We start from the raw sequence: 23976 nt of genomic DNA on the forward strand, positions 1-23976 counted from the left end.
AAATAGACGATAATGCAGGGGATGCTTTAGGGGCGTGGCTACACAGCGACCTGTCAATCATAATTAATTATAAACCATGGCACTGTTTACTTTAAAATGCTCATATTATGCTTTTTGGCTTTCTCCTTTTCCTTTATTGTGTTATATATCTTTATTTTTATTGCACATTATAGGTTTACGAAGTGAAAACGTCCACCCCAAAGGGACTTACCTAGCCTGACAAGCCAGACCCACATCAAGATGTTGGGTCTGGGAACTCACCATTGACGGAGTTCAATCCGAGGGGCGGGATAAACGTTTGTCTTTCAAATTCCCGCTGCACGCTACAACCAGGCAGAGCAACGAAGAAGGTATTTGATGGATTAAACTTTAAACAGTTGCCGTATCCGGTCGGCAAAACTCCGAACACAATCTTCCTTTTTTAAGAATGACTTCAGTGCCGTTCTTTGTTCTTTTCTCAAAGAAAAGCTGAACTCCAAGTCTTCCAGAAGACCGCTGTTCCCAGCAGCAGCAGCCATAAGCCCGCCCACTGACTCTATACACGATGTGATTGGCCTGACCATAGTTTGGTTTTTCCAGCTCGCAAGCCAACAGAGAGTGCCTAGACCCCCCCTGGCTGCAAACTAAATTTGCTGCCGCTAGGCTGCGTCTAGATTTCTAGGCTAGGACTTACCAGCTCCAGCAGAAAATATTGTTCACAAACTGCTCCAAAGAGCTCTATTGTAGTCCAGCCAACTTCCGTGACGAATGTGCATCACTTCGTAACACATTATAGTCCTTCTGATATAACCTCTAAATACAATTATGAACCTGCAAATGAGCATAATATGAGCACTTTAAAATAACAGTGAACATGTTTTGGATGTTGTATGTGTTATGTCTTACAACTTTGACCCTCTCACTGTGCCACAGTAACACCTTTAAGTGGCAGCAATGGCCTCAAATGAAACACTTATATATAGCTACGGGTGAAGTGTAAAGGTAAGTAGACAAAGACGTGGCTTTGAGTTCATCTGCATGAAGGTTTATTGAAAAAAAAATGCTAAAAATGCAATGGAGGAACTGGCGACAAGAAAAAATTATTAATTAAACACACACAGCAAACCAAACGACCAGCACCCCCAACTGTACAATCCTAAATGAGGGAGCACAGAGACAGAATTGTCACCTTAAGGATCAACCTAATTGTTGATCCTTAAGGTGACAATTCTACACAGGAGGTTCATCTTTTTATTTTTTTTATTTTTTATGTTTTATGTTTATTTGTGTAGAGACAAGTATGTAGCATAGACCAATGCCACACACCACAGCATTTATAGCCTAAGCTAATTTGCAATGCACGTCCCTAGATGGACCCCCTTTTTTTCAATACAATATCTCAACACTTACTGTACATAAAAGACAGTGAAGAATACAAAAACAACAATATATACGTACCTTCAAATACAACTCACAAGGAAATGCAGACAAATGTTTAGAATCCATTACTAATTAATCAATTATAATAGTATTATCTTAGGAATTATACGTGTGATATTTTTAAATTAACATTTTGCAAAGATCTCACGTACCTCCTGCAGTACTACAAAGTACCCCTTGGGGTAAGTGTACCCCCATTTGAGAAACGGTTCTATACTGTATGACCTGTAATATTATATTAGATATGTTAAATTATCTGCACGTAGTTAACCTTCCATTGAGGTTTCCAACAATAAACACGGAGCAGAACTCACCGATAACATGCAGTTTTGTCTGAGTGAGTCATTAAAGCAAACATACATTTTAACCGTAAACAGACTTAAAGACGAAACATTTGCTTATTAACAAAAAACTCTAAGCTGACAATTTCAAAATACCTTACAACTTACCTCAGTGTCTGAAAATGACTGTGTGTTGAGGACAAAAGAGGACATCTTGTTCAGTGACTGTGACTCCTCACGGCCCCTGACCTTAAGATAACAGCATCGTCACAGGAGGAGTTCAGCTGGATCTCCAGAGTGAGCTGTTGAGATTAAAAAGACATTCTGATAACGGGGAGTCTTTTCTGACTGCATTTTTTACGTTCTCCCAAGGGTGACAGGTGTTTGGAGACATACAATATATACTAGATCTGACATCATTTATGTGTGAGCTTGCTATGATAATTTATTTATTTATTTTACATTTATTTAACCAGGAAAAGACTCAAGGAGATTAAAAAAAAATCTCTTTTTCCAAGAGTGTCCCGGCCAAGACAGGCAGCAGTATAACCACACATTAAACAAACAACTGTCACTGTCAACTACAATCTTAAATACATCAGGCAAAACATCTCAAGTCAGATGTTGCTGCCTCCAAGTCAATTAACATCCTCTTAAAAGTGACCATTGGCTCATAAATTTCATGGATTTCTGTAACTTGTTCCAGGTAGAGGGAGCAGCAAATTTAAACATTTTATATATATATATATATATATATATATATATATATATATATATATATATATATATATATATGTGTGTATATGTTACAGCCTATTTGAATTATAAGAACTGTTAAATTAGAAAAATCTTTAAAATTGTTACTTTTTTATCAATAACAACAGCAGGCTGTTCCCATTAACCATTTGTACATATAGTTATAGTAATGTACTTTAATTTGACTGTATTCCATGTATTTATTACTGAAAGTCCCACATTGTTGTTTGCTGTAAGGAAGTGTGTCTATCACAAGCAACCAAGACATACAAAAATGATGGGGGGGGGTTGGGTGTTAGGGTGAAACCCGTCATATATCATGTGGGTGCTGTCATCATGGAGCATCGGTTAGAAGGCAAGAGCCAGGAAATGTCAAAATGGCGGTGCAAATGATAAGCAGTACAACAAAACAAGCACGGGCTGGTGAATCTGAAAGAACACAAAGACAAATTAGGACTTAATAAAACATCAACTATTTTCGCATGTCCATCGTCAAGAAATAAAGATAAAAGAAAGTTGTCAGGTAAAACTAACATGGACACACAACGAAGAGCAGACATAACTCCTCTTACCAGCTGCTGCCTCATGTAAAGGTGAGAGAGTGCCGGAGAGGAAGTGCAGTGACCAGGTGAACTCAATCAGGTAATTAGGGGGGGCAAGGTGGAAGCATAAAAGAAGAGGAAAGGTAGTGAAGAAAGAAAGTGCCAAAATAGGAGAAAATATGATCTTTACAACAGTGTCACTGACAAGGTTTTTGACTATAGAAACATCACATCAGGTGGTGTAACTGGTTTGTGTCAAATGGGGTAAACCAGTATTTGTCTTGAAAATATGATAATGTGCAGGTAAATTAATGTTTGATAAAATGTAATACTCTACTTCACTGTAAAAACTATTTTTTAAGACTTTTTACATAATTTGTCCCAGATTATTTAGAAAACAAATGTTTCCAGCATATCTACCACTTGATATTGCAATAACAAATTTAAATTTAGAAAATCTATTTTTTGGTGAAATTTTGAAATAGGAGTTATATTTGTATGAGTACTCACAAACAATGTAGTTTATGAAATATTAAATATTAATCATTCCTTTGTGGTTACACCACTTGACATTTTAGGTCCATTTGGTCTTATCTTTGTAAAAAAAAATAGAAAAATGGTTAAAATCCTATTTCAAATTACATAAAATGTACAATAACACAAAGTATACATTTTAACTAAACTCAAGGATGCCTTTAAAACATCTTCGCATCTTGCCCACCCTTATTCGTCATTGACCCACCGGCTCAACACGCATGAGATATCTGGAGTAGCTCATGAATAATCATCATCTATTTTTGTCAGTAATTTTTTGAAAAACTATCCAGAGACACCTTAATGTCTCTGTTTTTTTTTTCATTTTTCCACTTCATGCTGTGGCAATTTAATCCGACAGCAATAAAACGTAATTCAACCCACACCTTAGTTTTAGTCTGACAGGAAAACATTCTTTTCATCCTGAGTCAATGGTGTGAAAAGTGTTCTCAGAGAAGAACATTAAAAGATCAATCTGATCTCTTGATCTCTTTATTTTTTTTTTAAGATACAGAACACAGGAAGGAATGCTGATAAGTTACGTCATTGCAGTCAGCAATACTGCAGTCTACATTTAGTAGTAGAGCTGAGAGGCTATCTTACCATGATTTCATATAAAGTGACATTGCAGCTTTTATGCGTATGCCACAGCTATTGACTTAACAAAGTAGACGGCAGTGACAAGTAGCCTTACTAACGCTATGTTGTAACAATCATGCTAACTGAAAGGGAGGCTGGCACAGAAAGAACAGAGAATAAACAGCTATGTTTTGAGCAGTTCCCTCTGTCAGTTTAAGTTGTTGTGTGTGTTGTGATTTTGTTGACTTGTTTCCTAAGCATCATGCTGCAGTCTAGATTGTTGTGTTTTTTAAATGTCCTAATGCAAATTAAACAAGCGAGCTGACCTACATTTTGTGTGCTTAGTGTTTATTTAGTTCATGTTTAGTGGATCCTGTTTTTATCGCCAGCGAGATTTTTCTTTGCCTGACTACTCTTTGAGTAGACAGAAAAGGTGGCAGACGTTTGAAGGGTGACTTAAAGGGGAACTCCATCGACTTTATACATCGAACTTTGTCTTTTCCAACATCAATTTATATCCTTTACAAAATGTCCACAGTGAGACTGACAATGTACTACTTCATCAAACATTTAGTTAAAAGTATGGTAGCTCATTCTGTCAGGTAGGAAATATCTATCAGAATGGACTACTTTCTCTATAAATATATTAAAAGGATGGTAGCTCATTCTGTAGTTTAGTTTAGTCAGTTTGTAGGACATGTACATACTGTAAGGTAGGTATGAATGGGCAAATTCCTATGTAAATGTAGGTAAAAGTATGGTAGCTCATTCTGTCAGGTAGGAACTAGCTATCATAATGGACTACTTCCACTATCAATGCAGACCTGTTAAAATCCACTGGGTCACCATCAGGGAGGAATTATCTATCAGGATAGACGACTTCCTCTATAATTGTAATGTAAGTTTAGCTCATTCTGTCAGGTAAGAAATATCTATCAGAATGGACAAAATAGGAGTTTACTCTTTACAAAAAGGTTGATCTCTGCAGGGATCCTTTTCATAATGTTGTCAGACACTTAGAATAATAATCTGTGCAGCACTTTTAGTGGACGTAAATTAAAGGTGCACAATTGCCCATTAATGTTACATTGCAGCTTGTTTCGCCGCTTCCGACCGCAGCGATCTTGCTTAATACTGGACCAGGTTTAAAGATTATTCTTCCCATCAGTCACTTAGACCAGGGATCTTCAACAGGGGGTCCGGGACCCCTAGGGGGTCCTCAGAGTCAATGCAAGGGGGCCTCCAAATTATTGTAGATTGTAGATTATTGAATCCAACATATTATTAGCAAATATAAATCCCTACTGAAGACAGGATAACTGGCCTATAGGTAAGGTATAGTCACTAATGTAGCCATCCAAAGATACAGTTAATCCTAAAGATTTACTGTGCCACATGTATGTTTTAAAATGAAAACATGATTTATAAAATCATAACAACAATTATAAGGCTATTTTAATAGCTTAGTATTCTATGCAAAATGGTATGTATAAAGGCTTTAGGCCGCCTTACATGTTATTGTAGGCCCAGTTTAATATGCAACTTAATTTTATACAATACAGTATATGGTCACTGCTTGGGGTCCTTGGCTTAAAAAACGTTGAAGACCCCTGACTTAGACACAAAAAAATAAGGAAAATAGGGTCCAGGTTGAAAACAAATCCCTTAACCTGCATGCGTTTCCTATTTGTCAAATAACTTAAATTATTAATTTAACTATTATTTATATGCTAGATCAATATTTGCATTTTGAGTAATTTTGACTGGACCAATAGGTTAATGGTTTCATTTTCACTACTACTACTGCTATATTAGTTGTTGTTTATAAGAATGCCAGTATTCACAAGCTGTTAATTAAGTTGCAATTTTATTTTTGGAACAGAAATACATCAAAGCCAAGTAGCAGTGACAAGCAGTTATAGTTCCACGTTATTGTCAGGTGTTTCTGTAATCTTCCGGTCCAGTCCATTGCTGACCCATGTATGAAGTGGTGGACACCATCCTGAAGAGAGATGAAGAGTAAACAGTTTTACTTTTAAGATTTTCCAAAAGTAATTGTCAGTTGGGAAGTGAAAACATATGAAACATGGATTAACAATTAAATAACAAAACCCTTGATACAAATAGTTTTCACTTGTCATTTGTACAAAATGCGCATGCACGTAACAAAACTTCATAATAATGACTAATTCTTCACACTTAATTACCTGCAAGTTTATAAGAAAAGAACAATTATGTGATTATATTTCATTATATGAAAAATGGAGGGACCAAAGTTATAAAAAGTCATCCTCAATGGAAGACATCCAAATTGCATGGTGATCCATTCAAAAGTAGTTTCAGATGCAGAGGTATCACCCAAACAAAAAAAAGCTGATTTATTAAGCAAATCTATCGCTCAGCCCTCTGTAAATTCATAGCTTGACCACTAATCAGAGCTCTGAAAGCATCACATTTTCTCCCTAGCAACTGCAGAGGTAGCACAATTCTGCTAGGGCGACAGTTCATTTAACCCTTCACATTCCAACACAAACAGAATAGGCTGGTTTGACAGGTGGTTTCACACATGTTTTGTTTAGATGTTGGTTGTCAATGATTGAATTTTTAAATATTTTTTGAATATCTTAGGGCCCTGCTCATTCCCCACTGTGGTTTGTAGTTTTAAAATGATTTTAAAACTACAAACATCAACCTAATGTTGAGGCCAGAGGACGTCCATTGGATGATCCCCAATTGCATTAGGATACATCGTCTGGGAACCAATATTGTCTGTTAAAAAATGTGTGCCACTCCATTAAGTAGATGTTGAGATATTTCACAGGATAAGTAAATCTTAAGGTCGTTTTATGGTTATGCGAAGGCGATTAGCTTCGGAGCGAGTGCCGACTCTAGAGTCATAGTGAGAGAAACAAAGTGTCTCCCCTGTGTTTTCTGACCAAGGTGGGAAATCTGTAGCAGGAAAGGTTAACCCTCTCCTTGATTTGATGTTGTTCATGGAGAAGGAGAACCAGGAAATGAGTCAGAGGAAATGCAACGCTACCAAGCCACGGCCGATCAACGTGCGTCGCTGCGACATGTAGTTACATTTTTTGAGAGGTGCACGTCAGGCTACGACGTAGAGTCCGGCATAGATGCAGATGTGTCTGCGGGGGTACGCCGTCGATTCTACGCAGAAATATAAAAAGGCCTTTAGGTGACCAGGATTCACCCCTGGCAACACGGATGTCTGTACAAAATTGAATGGCAAACCATCCGATAGTTGTTGAGCTAGTTCAGTAAAGACCAAAGTTGTCCGACTGACAGACTCACATTGTTATCCCAACAGCCGGAGCTATTAGTTATTATTGATAGATAAAATATTAAGAGGGTAGATTATGTTACAAATATTGTGCATACTACATTGTGATTCTGTGACACTCTGTTATACAATTTAGACAGTTTTAGATACAGATGTTTTTTCCCTGGCTAAATTCCCACTATGTCAGTCCATTTAAAATCACTTGAATCCTAAACTGACCTTAATCTGCAGCCAGGTGACTGCTTATTGTAGTCAATGTTATTCAAGTAGTATTTGTATTAATCATATAATTGTTTTCCCCTTGTTTTTACCATCTAGGGCTTCTCGAGCAGTTTCCTCAAATCTGAAGCTTCTGCTTCCATCTCGTCTTCTGATCGCCACTTGGAGGGAACGTCCTCATCTTCTCGGTCATGCTTCTGCAACTGCAAAAACCAACAGTGTAACAAGGCAATGTCAGAACAAATTAGCTCCAGTTTTTTTGTTTACCATTCAATTTTATGATCATGGATCCTTGTGTGAAATGTCTCCAAAGCTAAAATGGCACACAGTAAAACACATCATAAATTGACCTATTCCCTGTCATTTACATTGGATGTGGTGTAAAGCAAGCTCAGAGTGCCACTACTAGGTCTCTGCAATGGCAGCACATGCTTTATTCTCTGAACATGATCGGCCAATGAAATACACACATGGATTTTGTGATTGGTCAAGTAATGAGGGTGTTAAAGAAATTATGTTGACATATTATTATAGGCATTACTAATGCATTTTGCTTTACCTGTTGTAAGACTAAATGTCTGCCGTGAAAAGGTCTATGGATGAATGATTAATACTGGTTGTGACTGCTTTCCCAAGATGGAGCCCCCATTGACAACTGAAAGAGTTGTCAATGGGGGCTCAGTTTCAAATCTCACAATTTGAAACTGCCTCTGAAAACGGGCGAATCTCAACAAAGCTAAAAGTTGACGTCAATTTCTCAACTCCTCATCTGGCTCTAGTCTCTAGTCATTGTCACGCCCCAACATTTACATAGGCTACACAACTGACCTGAGGTCAGTTAGTCTTCTGAATCTAGGTCACGCAGATCTCTGAAATTGTATACATTGTTCATCTGCTATTTTACCACTAAATTCACTTCTGAGACATTTTTATGCGAGAAATCAACTATGTAAAACTCAAATATGGGCCGTTTCATGAAAATGTATGGCTAATTGCAAATTTGGTAGGACAGTATCGGAGCTCCACAATCTGCCGGGACAGGCGGCGGCTGCCTGCCGGGTTTGCTGCCTTCTCTGTTGGCCTCTTCCCCTTCACAGACCCGCTGAGCTGGAGCTCTGTCAGGATCTCACACACGAGCTGCGCTATGTAGGACTTTAGAAAGAACAACGTTTGGAAGTTTTTCAAGGATATTGAAAATGAACCATGGTCGTAAATGCAGTGTTCCAGATTGTACAACGGAATAGCCTACTGGTCCAGAGAAAAGGGTTTAGAACGAGTATACCGGACAATGGAGCAGGAGTTGTTGATCTAACGCAGTGCTGCAGAGGCACTGGCAGAGGACATTATTTTATGTCCTAAGGGTAACGTTACAACTACACTAGTTATAATAAAAGGGCTGAAACATTTTGTCTCGGCTAAAGCCGCTGCAGCTGGCTCGCGCCCGGGTATGTAACAGACAGTGTGTGTGTGTGTGTAATATGAGACTCCAATGTATGCGTATGTGGGTCGCTCAACCAATCAGCGCGCAGCTCATCTAAATATTCATGAGCATACCATATTTGGAAGAAAAGCTCTTGTTCAAAATAGGGCCATATTCACATGGTAGTTAATTCTCAAAAAAAGGAAATAAAAAAAAAACATTTAAAAAGCTAATTCCGAAGTTTCGAAGTTGTCTTCTTTAAAAATCTCTCTGCTCTGAGATTTCTGCTCTAAAATCGCCTCTCTTTTAGGCAAAATACTGTGAGATGTAGTTGAGAGCTCATGAAACATTGTATTTACATTGTAATATTTTGGGGACTGAAGATTAACATAACTTTCAATTTTAAACAATACCTTTTCGGTAACTCATCGAAAAGTTTTTTACCTTTGACCCTGATGTGTCTCCACACATTCCCCCAACAAATCAAATAATATACCGTATTTTTCGGACTATAAGTCGCTCCGGAGTATAAGTCGCATCAGTCAAAAAATGCGTCATGAAGAGGAAAGAAACATATATAAGTCGCACCGGACTATAAGTCGCATTTATTTAGAATATAAATACAAGAGTTATTCAACTACACAATAGCACACAGAACAATACGCTGAATACGGTAGGTGTCCGGTATGTTAACGTAACACATTAACAGTTATTGAACTATACAATAGCACACAGAACAACTAGCTACCAGGGCGTGGAGCATGGAGGTATTAAAAGGCGTGGAGACGTAACTGCACCCTGAACGAGCCCCTCCCGACTCGTTCCTCCAGCTCTGGCCATCTTGCTTTCAGCCCACGATTAGCCGATTAGCTTTCTTTGTTTTCTTCATTGCAGTAAGAGTCACCTTTTCGCCAGTCCCTCACATGTTTCTCCCTCATTTCAAACTCTCTTTCTGCTGCTCGATTAGCGTTTTCGGCTGCATATTTTACTACCTGCAGTTTGTTATCTCTTTTCTTTCTCAGTTGTCTTTAGGAGGAGCGTTCTAGTTGTCACAAGCCTAGAGCGCCCTCTCGCAGCTGTAGACGGTAATGTTTTCAGTATGAATTAACATGTAAAAACATGTTAAATTATATATATTTTGATATATAAGTCGCACCTGACTATAAGTCGCAGGACCAGCCAAAGTAGGAAAAAAAGTGCGACTTATAGTCCGGAAAATACGGTACATATTTTTAACCCATTAAACCGTTCAAACCGTTCCTCTGCCAGGGTAGCACATGGGGAGATGTCATATGCAGTTATTGTTTAGACAGTGCTGTGTGCAGGACTGTCCCAGAGGCCAGTATCCTAAAATGAGATGTCTTGTACACCAGTCTAAAAGCACAGACAACAGCACAACATGCTCAGTATAGGAATTTAACTTGTCCTTGAGATATGTCTGCTGGGTGTTCTTTTTACCCGTTAAAGCTTTATTTTCATCCATTATGGAGTACTAAAATGTTTTGGCTTTGTGAAAAATAAAGTGTGATTGTGATATTCATTTTATGTCATATAAAACATATCATACAGGCTTCTGGCCGGCCTATGTAGTTTGCAGTCTCTCACTCTTAACATTTCTATAAGCTAAAGCACCAGAGGGTCATTACATCAGTACATGTTTTCCTCTCAGCACTGTCCTCTTTTGTTGGCTGCATCTATGCCCTGTAGCACCACTCAGAACAGATGTGGCCCTGGGTGGAGAGCTTGTCAGGACAGGCATTTAACCAAGCTGAAAGAAAAGCTTGTCATATAACCAGGAACACGTCTCGAAAGACAGTTTATGCAAGTGCTCCTCATGAATACAATTTGAAAGACTGGTACCACACATTGACTGAAAAATAGTTGACGTAGCAGCAGTGACGTCTCCCATTGGTTTGTGGACTGCCATTTTGAAGCCTTGAGTTTGGCGATATGGGCGTTGACGAGTTTTGACGAGAGGGTGGAGATATGGAGCTAGGGAAGATGACGCAGCAAGTTCATAGTTGCAATGGTACGGTGGCCCTGAGAGGCCACTGCACAGCAACTTAAAGCGTAACTCTCGCCAAAATGCATCCTAGGGTATTTTTGTGAATGTACGTGAGTCAAAATTTAGTTTAAAAGCATATTTAGGACCGAATCGCCACTTTTAAGATTCACCATATTCTCGTTTTTGGGTCAAATGCCCTTTTGAATGGGAGAGCTAGGGGCACTCTCATGCTAGTCTCAAAATAGCTATTTTCGAAATACTAAGAAGGCTCGACACAACATGAAACTTTGCTTCAAGTATCATCAGGAGCTCTACGCCTTAACGCAAGCAAAACAATATTCTTTGTGTACACAGATTTACTAAAAAGAAAGTTTTTGAGCAACTCACTGCAGCTGTTGTTGTTTCTGGCCACTACCACCTCGGCAGTCAAAACGAGTCGATATCCGAATGCGAATGAACGGACTCCATATGAGGCTCCTTTTTCAACTACAAGGTCAATATTGTTTTTCAATAACGACAAAACAACGACTTATCTGTGCATTTATATGAAACTAAGCTTTAGGAGCTTTCCATCTTTACTCTCCTCCCTTTTATGTTGCATTCGGAAATAGATTGTTTTTGACTGATAAAATGGCATCGGCCAGAAACAACAACAGCTGCGATGAGTTGCTCAAAAACTTTCTTTTTAGTAAATCTGGGTACACAAAGAATGTTGTCAATGGTTTCGTTCATGTGTAGAGCCCCTGGTGATACTTTGAGCATAGTTTCATGTTGTGTCGAGCCTTCTTAGTATTTCGAAAATAACTATTTTGAGACTAGCATAAAAGTGACCCTAGCTCTCCCATTCAAAAGGCCATTTGACCCAAAAACGAGAATACGGTCAATCTTAAAAGTGGCGATTCGGTCCTAAATATGCTTTTAAACTAACGTTTGACTCACGTACATTCACAAAAATGCATTTTGGCGAGAGTTACGCTTTAAGAAAACACACGCAAATTGATCACAACACGCAAAAAAAAGACAACACATGCAAATAGACCACAACACGCAACATAAAAACAAACGCAAAAGCCCACAACACGCAACATAAAGAAAATGCACGCAAATAAACCACAACACGCAACATGAAGACAACACATGCAAATTAAGGCATGGATACCTGACCTGAGCCCGACGGGTCCTGACGGGCCGGGTTCTGGTCGGGCTCGGTCACATCAGCGCGATAAGGCATTTGTTGTAAAATGGTGCTGCGGCTCCTTTAAGAGAGCTCAGTGCATGTCGGGTAAGTGGGCAGAAGAGAGCTAGAGAAAGAGGAAGCAGACGTGTTATATGCGACCTGAGCAAAGTTGGTGGAATAACTTTAAGTTTTGTACACAGTGTGTGTGGTGTCCGAAATAAACCCCAGACTGAAAGCCAAGCTCATTCATTTGCTCACCAGAAACAGGTTTTTAACCCCGACGTTATTCATTTTATAACGTCGGCCCTGGAGGTAACGAGTCTCCCCTCGTTTTCTGATCACGGCAAGCAGGACAGGTTAACACATTGGACATTTCAACAGCTTATTAACGTGCGCTTGTTGCCCTGTGTGCGCCGATGCCCTCATCTGTTGACATTTCCGAATGCCTTCCTACAGTTGCTTAATAAAAGCGGGCTTTCCACACAAAAACGAAGTCTACATGTGTCATTAGTATGAAGAAAAATTTAGATTTTAACTGTGTCGGGCTCGGACACAAATTTCTTAATGCCTGTTGGGCTCGGACGAGGGCCGGGCTCAGACAGAAAAAGTCGGCCCGATCCGGACTCTAATGCAAATAGACCACAACACGCAACATAAAGACAACACATGAAAATAGACCACAACACAACGGAAGTTTTTCCAGGGGACACTTTTAAGTGATGCACACGTGGCTGGAGATGGTTGAGGCTACAGCTACGGCAACGTCAAGTTTAGACACCGAAACAAAAAGTAAAATTAAGGAATAACACCCGGGGAACGACGTATTAAAATTATATTCTCATATTAGCCTAGGCTTTGCGAGATGTAACGTTACAACCGCTGCGGATTGATCGATTTTGATGACTTCTTGAACTCGGCTAGTCAGTGGTGTAACGTACCATGGTAAAGTTGGTTTTATTATTGGACGTTGGATATTCAACACATTTGAAAAATCTATTATGCAGCTTGAACTTTTGACCTATCCATCTCAAAACACATCTGGTGAAGTCAGCTAACTGCCCTACATATAACACAAAGCTTCTTTTTTCAAAAAACCCACCCTAGATATAAATAGATTCATAGCATTTTTTCAGAGTAAAAAATATTTATAAAATCAAAGGGGGATTTTTTTGAAAAAAGAAGCTTTGTGTCATGTGCAGGGCAGTTAGCTGAGTTCAACAGGGGGCTGTTGCACAAAAGTAGAATGAAGAAATCCAGGATAACTGAAAAAGCGCAGCTTGACTTAGGCCTAGTCCACACGGACACGGGTATTTTTATAACCGGAGTTTTTTCTCCTCCGTTTTAAAAAAAAAACCTGTCCACACATGCTCGGTTTAAAATAAATCTCCGTCCACATGAAAACGCAAAAACACAATATGACGTCAAACACAGCGGATAACGGCGCACACTCTGACGTCGCAAGGAAAAAATACCGGTTATACTGTCCACACGTCAACACTGTAACCGGTGCTCATGAAAATGCTCACCCTGGCCGGAGTTTTCAAAAATTCGGTTCGGTTACAGTGCCCTGAAACTGCGTTTTCGTGTGGACGGAAGGCCAAACCGCGTAAAAAAAGTCACGGTTATAAAAATACCCGTGTCCGTGTGGACTAGGCATTAGTGTGATCCGCTCATCGCGGCTTAATTGGTTGCACATTTGCCGAGCCAGGATGAGAAGGTGAAGCTATGTCAAGCCAGGTGTACAGTACAGGCCAAAAGTTTGGACACACCTTCTCATTCAATGCGTTTCCTTTTTACTTTCATGACTATTTACATTGTAGATTCTCACTGAAGGCATCAAAACTATGAATGAACACATATGGAATTATGTACTTAACAAAAAAGTGTGAAATAACTGAACATATATATTATATTATATTTTAGATTCTTCAAAGTAGCCACCCTTTGCTTTTTTATTAATAAGGGAAAAAATTCCACTAATTAACCCTGACAAAGCACACCTGTGAAGTGAAAACCATTTCAGGTGACTACCTCATGAAGCTCATTGAGAGAACACCAAGGGTTTGCAGAGTTACCAAAAAAAGCAAAGGGTGGCTGACGAGCAAAGAAAACGGTCTACTCCCTCCTAAGACTGCAATGGCTGCACCTGATTGGAAGAACGCTTCACACGTGGGCTGCTCCCGGATTTTCAAAAGACCAACATGTCGTTTGTTTGGAAACTTTCACTTATTTTACGAAAATTAGTTCACTGAAATGTGTTTCTGAAAACATTTTATGCAAGAAATAAGCTTCATCTGCTGAACCACAAAGGTCAGTTTTTTTGGGGGGCTTTTCCACCATTAATGGACAGGACAGCTAGGTGAAAAAGAGGAGAGAGAGGGGGAATACATGCAGGAAACCGTCACAGGTCGGACTCGAACCCTGGACCTCTGCATCGAGACATAAACCTCTACGTAAATAAGCCCATGCTCTTCCAACTGAGCCACTACAAAGGTCAGTTTTAAAGATATTCATGGGTTTAGGAGAGGCGGTGAGTTGAGCTAGATGCCCCCGATTTGCAGAATGTTGCCTAGATCTAAACTTTATGCACATAAGGAGCAGGCAACTTGACGCCTCATCTCTCGAAAGTCGCCACGATTCTACCAAAATGCATTGTACGACTGCTTACATAGACAGTGAATGCAAAGCGTGAAAATGACGTTACCTGTTGACCTGTACCTTAACTCCTGGATCACCACACTAGCAGAAAGAACAAAAAGCATCCCACCAACTCTTTGCCAATCCCAGGTACATCTCATCTGTCACAGGTAGCTGAAATGGCTGACAGGCTTGACAGCTTCTAAACATGAAACATGTTCACTGACACCCTGGAAATCTCAGTACCTGCAATAATCATCTCATCTTGGCTGAACTTCTATCTCATAGCACAGTGACACTGAAAACATAACAGTTAAACACTGACATGTCACCCAGTCTGTTACAATACTATTCAATGCTCAGCTTATTACACGGTTGAACCGATGCTGGTTTTAATTTTAATTTTTGACATTTCATATCTCTCCCTTCACTTCAAAGAAAACCAAATGAGAAAAATGCCTACAGAGAGCATATGTATGTTCTTCCATGAACATTTCTGAAGCCCTAAACTGACTTTGAGTAAAGACATTAAACCAGTATAATTGATGTTTGATTGATGATTCCCCCCCCCCAGCCTTTGTTACACATTATAATGGTTATTTAAAGACCGGCTGCAATAAATGTTTTGAAGATAATGTGCACTTTTACTGAAAGTTATTATTGTTGTTATTAATTAAATGTGAGTTCTGAAACAGTTTCCCAAAGCCTGACAACTTTCAAACATTGCCACAATTTAGTGAAAAATAACAAAAAAAGATCACAGATTGCATAATCATTTGGGGGGTTGTGCTGGCTTAGTGTTGATTGAAGTCATGTTTTTTTTATCCACATTAGTAAGACTGAAAATAGAGAGATGGTACTAAAAATGGAGAAGTGGTTTTGTGTCTTGTGGAACTCCAGTGGCCCCTCTACTAGCAGCGGAGCTGATGTCCAAACATTTGTTTATATGTATGTGTGTGTGTGTGTGTGTGTGTGTGTGTGTTTGTGTGTGTCTCTGTAGCGCTTTGTTAAACCTCCTTAGTACAGCTCCTCTTCTATGTTGCAGAGCTGCCAGTGTGGACAGAGAAACCCTGCAAGCTCTGACAGTGATGAACATGTCCGTGAATACTAATGTTCTGCGTGTGTCTTCAACTACTGCTGGCTAAAGCAAACACTGGGTTAATCGGGCCGTATAATGACACCACTGTGTAACTCAGTTATTATTATATTGTAGGCCACTGAAGCTTGCCACATTGAACATTTGATATAAACTCTACTAGTACAATTACAAACCAATTTGAAATAGTTCAAATATGATTTAATGGATGGATCATTTATTTATCCCAGTGGGGACATTTGCTATGTCACAGCAGCAGTACATCAACCAACCGCACAGCACATATAACAAATGTTAAACAAAAGTAATAACATAGAACAAAAAAAGTAGGCCCGTTTAAGTATTTGCATCCACGCGTGTAAACTGCATTATGGTGTGCAAAAGTTAAAAAGTTAAATACATTGCACTGTGCTGAAGATACAGAAAAAAAGTCATCGTAAATCCAGTTTGTGAGTTTAATCTGCCAGTGGATTTTGTCTAGTTATTCATATCAGCTGTTTAGTTTTTTTTTTTTATGGCTGCTAAAATTATTCATCTATTTTCTGTCAACTTTCTTGGTATCAAAACTATATTGATGACATCTAACAACAAGTGGTTTTACCAATGATGTCTTGTTTTGAAAAATGTCCAAGTTATAATTTAATTAGCAGAAAAATAGAATTCAATGTATCCATTAAAGCACCATCATGTGTTGCCGATGGTTTTTCTAACAAACTAACTTTATCTTTGATCATTTTGATTTGATACTACAATTTCTCTCAAAATGTGCTACCAAAACTTCTGGAGAAAACAAAGATATCGGGAATACTTAAAGAGGCTGTGATAGAGTGGAAGATCAGCAGATCAAACGTCCCCATTCCCGTGACAACAGATGGCAGAAATATTTCCAATGCTGTGGAAGCGTCCGGATCTTCACCGCACATACGATGCTTTGCTCACACTGTTTATCTGGCTGCACAGAGAGATATGGGCGTTCACCAGATGTCCCGACTCCTCGGCGGAGTGAGGAAAGTGGTCACGTTTTGTCCACCGCAGCACAACAGCTGCAGCTGTGTTGAAGGAGAAACAGGTGGCGCTACAGCTGCCCTTACACAAGCTGGTCCAGGATGTGGCTACGAAGTGGAACTCGAGCCACGAGCCATGCTCGAGCGCTACATTGAGCAGCAGGCTGCTGTTTTCTCGGCATTACCAGACAAGAGTGTCAAGAAGAACATTAAAGACATTGTCACTCTGTCTAATGATGATGTGAAACTAGCTGAGGACATGGTCCACGTTCTCATGAGGACCCTCGTGAGCACTGAGCAGATGCCAACTATGTCAATGATCATGCCATTGAAACACAGAATCCTGTGGCTCAACACTAGTGAAAGACATCAAAGCTGCTATTGCACATGACTTCGAGGACAGATACCCTGATACGGATAGGGCGCTAATTTGCTTTCTTCATATGAACACTGCACTTGACCCCCGTTTCAAATCTCTACCTTTCCTTGATGAGACCACCCATGACACAATTGTCATGGGTGAGTCTGACTGAGTCAAGAGTCTGGAAGATTGTTCACAGACTGTTCAGGTATTTGATTGTTTTAATATTAATATAATTTAAGAGCTGTGTGAATCAGTTCAGCTTTTTTAATTAAAATCAGTATTTAAATAAAGTCAGATAATAAATGCTGAACTTCATTAAACTAGCTTTATTTGTGTAATTGTCCTGGATTTTGTATCCTCCATTGCATCTAACGTTATGCTGCAATAGTGTTATGGATTTTGTCTGTTAGGCCCAGACTTCCAGGTCCTCCCTGGAAGTATGGGCCTAACAGACAAAATCCAGACAGACGAGTAATCAGAGATGGCCTCCAGCAGCAGTGACTGTCCTCCTCCAGCCAAAAAAGCACCAATGGCTGAACTGTTTGGAGACTAATTTCCGACGGAACAGGCATCGTCATCCAAGCCTTTCGTCTGAAGTGATGGATGAGGAGGTGCAGCATTACAGAGCAGTGAAGATCCTCTCATCATCCTTGGAGTCATATCCACTTGTGTGGTGGAAGGACATCCAGAACCAGTTCCTCCATTTAGCCAAGTTGGCTAAAAGTTACCTTGGAATCCCAGCCACATCTGGCCCCAGTGAGAGAGTGTTTTCCACTGCAGGGGACATTGTCACAGCAAGAGAGCAAGCCTCTCACCAGACAATGTGGACATGACGGTGTTTCTGAAGAATGTTCACCTCCCTTTAATCAAGTCCACAACGAGTTTGGTTTTCTTAAGAGAAAGAAGTTATTTGTTTAATGTTTACTTTCTTGATTTGTGGTTTACAGCACAGACGGTAAGCCTCAGTTACCTCAGTGTGAACCAGTTGACCTAGAACAGTTGAGGCTGACAAACAAAACCTAGGACATTAGCAGTAAAAATGTGCTTGATGAAAGCTAGACCAAGACCAAACTTGACAAAGTGCAACGAGCCTGACAAACTTCGTCTAAGAGTCCTTAAAATGGCCAAACATCAGATGAGAATTTATTAGTTACAGCATCAACTTTAGTTACGGTTACTTAGGGATCCTTTTTTGCCAATATTTACATACTTGTATTTTTTTTTAAAGTTTTTAAAAGGTGACATATGCTCATTTTCAGGTTCATACTTTTTTTCTGAGGTTTATTGGAAAATGCTGTAACGTCCGAAAACAAATTATATTATTTATACTTTTGTTTGCTGCAGCTGCTATATCCACACACTGTCTGCAAGAGTGAATCAGTTTAGTCTCTTTCAGGCCTCCTTCCCGAGAACCAGTGTTTCTGGTCTTTCACACCTGCTCCAATACTGACATTTTTCAATTTATTCCACTATTATTCTGAATATGACAATATTCCGAATTTGATACAGGTCATGTAAACAGCACATTCCGGTTGGATATTCCCAATAAGGCCTTTTTCTGAATACAGCAAATTCCAATGAAGACATGTGGGATATCCCAGTATTATTCGTGTTTTAGAAGCATTCTTTGGACATGTATAAAGCGCATTCGGAATATGCATCTCAGTCAGGGTTTTTACTGCAGTTTATGGCCTCTTGGCTGTTTAGGGCTTATGGTCAGCTCTGTGCGTTGCTATGGTTGCTGTACACAAACCGACCGGCCAACAGTTTGCAAGGCTGCAGACCCGATAAGATGGAGAAACACAGCTAATTTTAAACATTATCAAAGACTTGGATATCAACAGGTTTTTGGATATGCGCACATATCGCTACGATGACCTTTTCAAGAAGCTGGCTGAAGGAATGAAAGAGGGATGCTATGTTCGCACGGTCAAATAAGTCCTCCACTGCTGGTAAACTTTGAATACATCATATTTTGCACGGCTACATGTAAATGGAAATATTAGTGGAATTTTCACTTTCTTTAGACATGTAAACACTTTAGTCGGAATATTGTCTTTTTCGGAATAAGGGCAAAAACCGGAATATTATGTGCATGTAAAACTAGTCACTGTTACTGAGTTTTCTGCAGTTCTACCATTATACAGGTTTCCCTGATGTTACATCAGGTAAATACTGTCATTTACAGTATATTTCTCAGTCACATAATGTTAGCTTAGTATATATGCATAAACTCTGTAAACCAGGGATCTTCAACAGGGGGTCCGGGACCCCTAGGGGGTCCCTGGAGTCAATGCAGGGGGGCCTCCAAATTATTGTAGATTTTTTGAAGTTGCAGCGGCTCGGCTCTCTCGCTTTAGTTCTCTTAGTATATATATATATATATATATATATATATATATATATATATATATATATTTCTCTTAGTTTGTCTATTTTTTTATCAGTAAAGCAGTAGCCTTTAACACGTGATTGATCCCAGTTACTTTTCATCTGAGATCACCACAAAGCTTTCAGACTGAACACAACTTTCATCCCACCCCCAGGGATCCTACGCACCCCGGAGCCCACCGGAGTTGCCATTCCCACCAGCAGCGAAACGCCGCAGACAGCGTAGGGAGAAGAAAGAGACGTTTGTTCCAACATCTGTCCTGCCACAAAATAGTCTGATTAGCTTGGTTGTTCTCTCTAACTCAGAAAACACACAGGCAGACACAACTGATATATGGGGAAATATCTGGAAATGAGATGAAGACTTTAACAAATGCTGAATTCAATGAGTTCAGACTAATGCAACTTTATTCACCCAACAACCAAACACACTTTCATAAAAGGGAGAACAGGCGACATGCACCAAATGTATATGCCAAGGTTTCTCTCCTAGAAAGAACATCGAACAACGAACATCAGAATAACTCCTCCTTTATACTTTTTGTCCTCACACACTCCAAGCTATCTATTTCAGTGCAAAAGTTTACTTCCAAACTACACCTTTTGTGGCCGATGCTCCTAATATATTCCCACATTCCAATCTATTCCTGTGGGTGAAGGTTGTCCCCAGACTAACTAACTTGTGTAGTACCCTACATACAAGACATGAAATACACTTGACAACCTGAATGCTGAAATATCCAACCTATCAGCAACCCAAGATCCGAATTTCTATACGGCTTCAGAAAGAGTGCAGGGAATTCAGGAAGCTAAATAAAGTGAGTGAGTATATTGTTATCAATTTTGACTTGTCCTAAAGTGCAAGCAGTCTGTGTATTTTTAGCCAAAGATGTGCTATAAGTTCAGGATACCTCATGCTTCTCCCAGAGCCCCTTAGACTAAGATGGCAGCTAGGACTGAAAAATCTTTTAATCTTGGGTGGTAATTACCAACGACAATCAGGCCTTTTGCCAGACAAATTTCCATGAATCTAATTAGCAGAAAACTTGATAAAGTGTCTCTGGGTTTAGTTTTTCCAGGGAGATGATAACATATGGCATTCTTGGCTCAACTCAGCTCAGTCTTCAACGCATTCTACATGCTATGGTTTAAACAGGTTATGTTGTTTTTCATCCTACAATACGTGGACTACTGTACACCGTTCTGAGTCAACTGCTTCTGCCCTTGATCGTGCTATTACATTTGGTTGTTATGAAATGTATAACCACGTTTTTTGTTATTTTCAGCATGTTTGCTACAATTTGCACGTATGTAACTTCCCTGTTGACCATTTTCAAAAGCATTTCCGAAGCATTTCTAGTTGTGTGGTTCTTTCCTTCACCTCAGGTAAAGACAGTGTAGGGTATCTGCACACTTGAAATTAAATGTAATGGTTTTCAAGAACTATTTAAGATTTCAACAAAGACAATTGAATACACTTCGTAAAATCGGTTGGGCAATATGTTTGACACCATAATAATACTAATATTTTTCCAATATTGTACAGAAAATAATTGAAATAAAATATTAAGTATATTAAAAATGTTATATGCAAAAAAAAAAAAACTGTGATCCAATCATTTGTATTACATTTGTCTTAACCTTACATAACTAACTTTGGTAGCTGGTATTTACTCAAGTTGTTCAAAATCCTTACATTGAAGTACAATAAAAGTACACTAAAAAGGCACTGTTGTGAGCGCTTTAATAAGCCAGTCAAATCAATGTTACAATGTTGGATGTTCATGGTAAACGTGGCCAAAGCTTCAAATAATGACAAACATATTTGAAATAAATCTCTTTATGCCAAAACCTCCAATTTCACACTGCTCTGAATCCTCTGGTTTCAACAGTTTTTTTTTTTTCTAATGTCAAGGGAAAATTGTAATCTTGTTTGCAGATGTTATTTTCTGCCCAATGTCAGCTCAAAATTCTGCTGGAACATGTCGCGTTATGTAGTATTTGGTTTAGAAGCACTGTTCTTCCAGGATTTATCCTAACAGCTAAAACCATTATTATTGTATTGTTACCTCTGAGAGTAATTATTTAGGTAAATCCACACTAATGGAACCCTCTGTTCTTTTTCTATTTACTGTGCCGTCTTCTGCAAACAGGACCTAAATCAGGCTGAAACTGTACATGCAGAGTGAACTAAAAAGCTTTTGAAGCACTGGATTCTAGACACATTTGGAGCGACAGAGTGTACAGCTCTTTCAGAATAGACTACTCAACGTGGAGGAAGAAATAGAAGGCAGGAGAGAGAGAAAGAAATTGCACTTGATTAACCTCTGGCAACCCCATTTTCTCCTGTGGCGACTGGGTGTTGGATGGCACACAGGCCGCAACCCTATACGTCAGACAGGACACGCTTTCATTAAACAGTGACCCCAAAGGGTGACCGAGAGGTCGTCCTGACCTCGGCGCCATCCACATCCACAGAACAGATAACAAGCCCTATAGGTACTGTAGCCCGGAGTCAATATTTCCCATAGGCCCAAATGGTGAAGGCACTGTATGCAGGATTCCTGAATGAGACCAGATTGGGTTAAGACCCAAGTCTGTCCATCAAACTAGACCTGAGGAATTTGATTGTCCTGGTCCTGCTATCTGATGCTGTATTAGTCACAGGAATATCAACATGGTCCTGTGGCATTTTGTGAATTTATAACATCACAGTGGCTGGTGAAAACCTCGCATTTGGAAGTAAAACAGAGGACAATTAGGGCAGGGTATCCCCACTGATTTCCTGAATCGATTCAGATTCAAAAGGTCCCAATTCAATTTCATTAGATTTAAAATTGATTTGATGTGGAATATTTCAGTTACAATCCCAATTTTGCTTGGATATGAAAGAGATTCTCAGAAAACCTATTCTGTAAATTGTACATGGAGTACTTTAACCTGCCGCATTACTACAAATATTAATATTGTTAAGAATTGAAGCTCAAAGCACATGGAGACAGAAAAAAAGTGCTTTAGTGCAGAGGGTGTGATGCAGAGACAGCATAACTAAAGCAATACATCTGTGAAAATGGCCATGACAGTTTTTCTTGCCAAAATGTAGCCTAACTTTGGAGCATTATTTAGCATGACATGGATCCCTTAGATGATTTAGTTTTATATCACAGAAGTATCTAGCTACATATACATACAGAATGCATGGTTGGAGAATGGCCATGATGTTGAATGTTTAATTTTTGAGTTGCTTTAGTGTCCGATGTGAAGCAACTGCAGCACAGCGCCCTAGCCTGGAATGTCAATGTCAAGTCCATTCAATTTCTGTAAAAAACTAAAGCTGAAATGATTTGCGTTCATTTTTATTTTATTTTTAATTAGTTTTTGAACCCTGAACGCAGCAGGGGGCTTAGACCAGGTGACCTGAAGTATAAAAATCTCTGTCACCCATTTTCTCATTGCGCTAAAAACTACAAAGAGCCTCACATCTCGCGATGTTTCAGCCACCATGTTGATCGCGCGTGGCTTAGCTACCCACGTGATCTCTACACCACTCACTCACTCACTCACTCACTCACTCTCTCTCTCTCTCTCTCTCTCACACACACACACACACACACACACACAAACACACACACACACACACAAGTCTGTTTTTGCCTGTGTTGTAGTTGTAACAAGTAAATAGGTTTATGGATTGAAGAATTACTGATTGAGAATTAATAGTTTGGAGGTTAAATAAATTTTATCATACTTTAAAGAGCAGTTGTTTGTGATTATTTGTGTATGTGTTGTAGTAAACAGCTGGTTGAACAGGTCAGAGCTCGAGTTTCACCTTTCCCGTTCCCACTTTGAGATAAATGAATCAAATTAAGATCTGTATTTTCAAAGAGACCACCACCTATGAGACTGTTTTCACAGTTCAGTTATTGGTCCCTGATTCCCGGGTGGTGCCCCGTTTTGATTGTTTGTCAATTTGGTAAAGTTATTCATACACATATTCATAACTTTATTAATATTGATAAAACATCTTTGATAAATTGCCAATAATTGAATTTGTACCTTTACCAATTCCCAACCATACCAAATGAGAATATAATTTGAAAGATTTTGGATATTGTAGGCCTTTTCTTTGGAATTTACTGTATACATTCTCAAAGCCTGGTATCCAGTTATGCCATATGTCTCTCCTAGAATCCATCTTTCTCTGTTTCTGTTATCATCTGATCACTTACTACTTCATGGAGAATCTATATTAAA

The 23976-nt window shown here is 39.2% G+C and overlaps 1 protein-coding gene across 2 annotated transcripts in view; it reads right to left on the minus strand.

Annotated features, from left to right (window-relative positions):
- Positions 1 to 5959: 5959 nt before the first annotated feature.
- Positions 5960 to 23976, minus strand: part of fhit (fragile histidine triad diadenosine triphosphatase) — a 383478-nt gene continuing 365461 nt past the window's right edge. For both annotated transcript variants that reach the window (XM_028576358.1, XM_028576357.1), the window contains exons 8-9: positions 7721 to 7831; positions 5960 to 6113 (exon numbers count right to left, since the gene is read on the minus strand). In XM_028576358.1, the coding sequence (XP_028432159.1) occupies positions 7724 to 7831 (108 nt within the window). In that variant the 3' untranslated portion in view covers positions 5960 to 6113; positions 7721 to 7723. The remainder of the gene's footprint in view (positions 6114 to 7720; positions 7832 to 23976) is intronic.

Source organism: Perca flavescens, chromosome 4 (genome assembly GCF_004354835.1).
Source record: "Perca flavescens isolate YP-PL-M2 chromosome 4, PFLA_1.0, whole genome shotgun sequence".
In the NCBI taxonomy this organism is placed as follows: domain Eukaryota; kingdom Metazoa; phylum Chordata; class Actinopteri; order Perciformes; family Percidae; genus Perca; species Perca flavescens.